At 56.3% G+C, this 3,496-nt stretch overlaps 1 protein-coding gene across 5 annotated transcripts in view; it reads left to right on the top strand.

Moving 5' to 3' along the window:
• The first annotated feature begins 2,848 nt into the window (after positions 1-2,848).
• Positions 2,849-3,496, top strand: part of ITGAL (integrin subunit alpha L) — a 44,195-nt gene continuing 43,547 nt past the window's right edge. For all 5 annotated transcript variants that reach the window (XM_071801357.1, XM_071801356.1, XM_065859523.2 and 2 more), the window contains exon 1: positions 2,849-3,076. In XM_071801357.1, the coding sequence (XP_071657458.1) occupies positions 2,923-3,076 (154 nt within the window). In that variant the 5' untranslated portion in view covers positions 2,849-2,922. The remainder of the gene's footprint in view (positions 3,077-3,496) is intronic.

The following is a 3,496-nucleotide window of genomic DNA, read 5'->3' as shown; positions in this document are numbered from 1 at the left end:
GGACCCAGGAGTTCGGGTGGGGAACCAGGAGTGCGGGGGGGACCCAGGAGTTCGGGAGGGACCCAGGAGTTCGGGAGGGACCCAGGAGTTCGGAAGGGACCCAGGAGTGCGGGAGGGACCCAGGAGTTCGGGAGAAGGACCCAGGAGTTCGGGAGAGGGACCCAGGAGTTCGGGAGAGGGACCCAGGAGTTCGGGTGGGGACCCAGGAGTTCGGGTGGGGACCCAGGCGGCCGGGTGGGGACCCAGGAGTGCGGGAGAAGGACCCAGGCGTCCGGGGGACCCAGGAGTTCGGGAGAGGACCCAGGAGTTCGGGGAAAGGACTCAGGCGTTCGGGTTATAGGGGACCCAGGCGTTCGGGACTGACCCCACCCCCCCGTGCCGCTTGGGTGCCCCCCAAGTGACCGGAGTGGACCCAGGCGTCCGAGAGGGGACCCAGGCGTCCGGGGGCCTCAACCCTTCCCCCCATTGAAGTGCTGAGCTTTGCACAAATGTGCCCCTCCCCCCACGGCCAAGAGGGGACCCAGGCGTCCGGGAGGGGGGGGGGACCCAGGAGTTCGGGGGGGACCCAGGAGTTCGGGAAAAGGACCCAGGAGTGCGGGAAAGGGACCCAGGAGTGCGGGAGAGGGGACCCAGGAGATCGGGGAGGGACCCAGGAGTTCGGTAAAGGGACCCAGGAGTTCGGTAAAGGGACCCAGGAGTTCGGGAAAAGGACCCAGGAGTGCGGGCGAGGGGACCCAGGAGATCGGGGAGGGACCCAGGAGTCCGGGAAAGGGGACCCAGGAGATCGGGAGAGGGACCCAGGAGTGCGGGAGAGGGGACCCAGGAGTTCGGGGAGGGACCCAGGAGTCCGGGAGAGGGGACCCAGGAGTTCGGCAAAGGGACCCAGGAGTCCGGGAAAGGGACCCAGGAGTCCGGGAAAGGGACCCAGGAGTCCGGGGTCCCCTTTTGGGTGTCTCCTCTTCCTCATTAATGGCGTCTCTACCTAATTAACGGTCTCTCTACCTCATTAACGGTCTCTCTACCTAATTAACGGCACCTCTACCTCGTTAATGGCGTCTCTACCTAATTAATGGTCTCTCTACCTTGTTAATGATCTCTCCACGTAATTAATGACCTCTCTAGCTAATTAATGGTCTCTCTACCTTGTTAATGACCTCTCTACCTCATTAATGGCATCTCTTCGTCATTAACCCTTTCTCTACCTAATTAATGGTATCTCTACCTAATTAATGGTATCTCTAATTAATTAATGGTATCTCCACCTAATTAACGGCATCTCTACCCAATTAACGGCATCTCCACCCAATTAACGGCATCTCCACCCAATTAACGGTATCTCCACCCAATTAACGGCATCTCCACCCAATTAACGGCATCTCCACCCAATTAACGGCATCTCTACCCAATTAACGGCATCTCCACCCAATTAACGGCATCTCTACCCAATTAACGGCATCTCCACCCAATTAACGGCATCTCCACCCAATTAACGGCATCTCCACCCAATTAACGGCATCCCCACCCAATTAACGGCATCTCCACCCAATTAACGGCATCTCTACCCAATTAACGGCATCTCCACCCAATTAACGGCATCTCCACCCAATTTACGGCATCTCCACCCAATTAACGGCATCTCTACCTAATTAACGGCATCTCCACCCAATTAACGGCATCTCCACCCAATTAACGGCATCTCCACCCAATTAACGGCATCTCCACCCAATTAACGGCATCTCCACCCAATTAACGGCATCTCCACCCAATTAACGGCATCTCCACCCAATTAACGGCATCTCCACCCAATTAACGCCATCTCCACCCAATTAACGGCATCTCCACCCAATTAACGACATCTCCACCCAATTAACGGCATCTCCACCCAATTAACGGCATCTCCACCCAATTAACGGCATCTCTACCCAATTAACGACATCTCCACCCAATTAACGGCATCTCTACCCAATTAACGGCATCTCCACCCAATTAACGGCATCTCCACCCAATTAACGGCATCTCCACCCAATTAACGGCATCTCCACCCAATTAACGGCATCTCTACCTAATTAACGGCATCTCCACCCAATTAACGGCATCTCTACCCAATTAACGGCATCTCCACCCAATTAACGGCATCTCTACCCAATTAACGGCATCTCTACCCAATTAACGGCATCTCCACCCAATTAACGGCATCTCCACCCAATTAACGGCATCTCCACCCAATTAACGGCATCTCCACCTAATTAACGGTATCTCTACCCAATTAACGGCATCTCCACCCAATTAACGGCATCTCTATCCAATTAACGGCATCTCTACCCAATTAACGGCATCTCTACCTAATTAACGGCATCTCTACCTAATTAACGGCATCTCCACCCAATTAACGGCATCTCCACCCAATTAACGGCATCTCCACCTAATTAACGGTATCTCTACCCAATTAACGGCATCTCCACCCAATTAACGGCATCTCTACCCAATTAACGGCATCTCCACCCAATTAACGGCATCTCTACCCAATTAACGGCATCTCTACCTAATTAACGGCATCTCTACCTAATTAACGGCATCTCCACCCAATTAACGGCATCTCCACCCAATTAACGGCATCTCCACCTAATTAACGGCATCTCTACCCAATTAACGGCATCTCCACCCAATTAACGGCATCTCCACCCAATTAACGGCATCTCCACCTAATTAACGGTATCTCTACCTAATTAACGGCATCTCCACCCAATTAACGGCATCTCCACCTAATTAACGGCATCTCTACCCAATTAACGGCATCTCTACCTAATTAACGGTATCTCTACCTAATTAACGGCATCTCCACCCAATTAACGGCATCTCCACCCAATTAACGCCCCAGTTTCCGCCCCAACCACCATCACCGGGGTGCTGGGCGTGGCCCGGATGCCTGGGTCCCTCCCGGACGCCTGGGTCCCTCCCGGACGCCTGGGTCCCCGGCGGGAGGAGGAAGGAAGCGGGGGTGGGGAGTTTTGGGGTGACAAGATGGCGGCCGCGGGTGGCGTCGGTGTCATCGGTGTCATCGCGGCCCTCATGGCGGGTACGGGGGACGCCTGGGTCCCTCCCCGCACTCCTGGGTCCCTCCCCACACTCCTGGGTCCCTCCCTGAACTCCTGGGTCCCTTCCTGCACTCCTGGGTCCCTCTCGAACTCCTGGGTCCATTGGGGTACTCCTGGGTCCCTCTCGAACTCCTGGGTCCCTTCCCGCACTCCTGGGTCCCTTTCCGCACTCCTGGGTCCCGCCCGAACTCCTGGGTCCCTCCCGCACTCCTGGGTCCCTCCCCGAACTCCTGGGTCCCTCCCGAACTCCTGGGTCCCTCCCGAACTCCTGGGTCCCTCCCGCACTCCTGGGTCCCTCCCCGAACTCCTGGGTCCCTCCCGAACTCCTGGGTCCCTCCCGCACTCCTGGGTCCCTCTCCCGATCTCCTGGGTCCCTCCCGCACTCCTGGGTCCCTCCCGAA

This window comes from Patagioenas fasciata, chromosome 37 (assembly GCF_037038585.1).
Source record: "Patagioenas fasciata isolate bPatFas1 chromosome 37, bPatFas1.hap1, whole genome shotgun sequence".
NCBI lineage: Eukaryota > Metazoa > Chordata > Aves > Columbiformes > Columbidae > Patagioenas > Patagioenas fasciata.
This window is presented reverse-complemented; position numbering and strand designations above follow the sequence as displayed.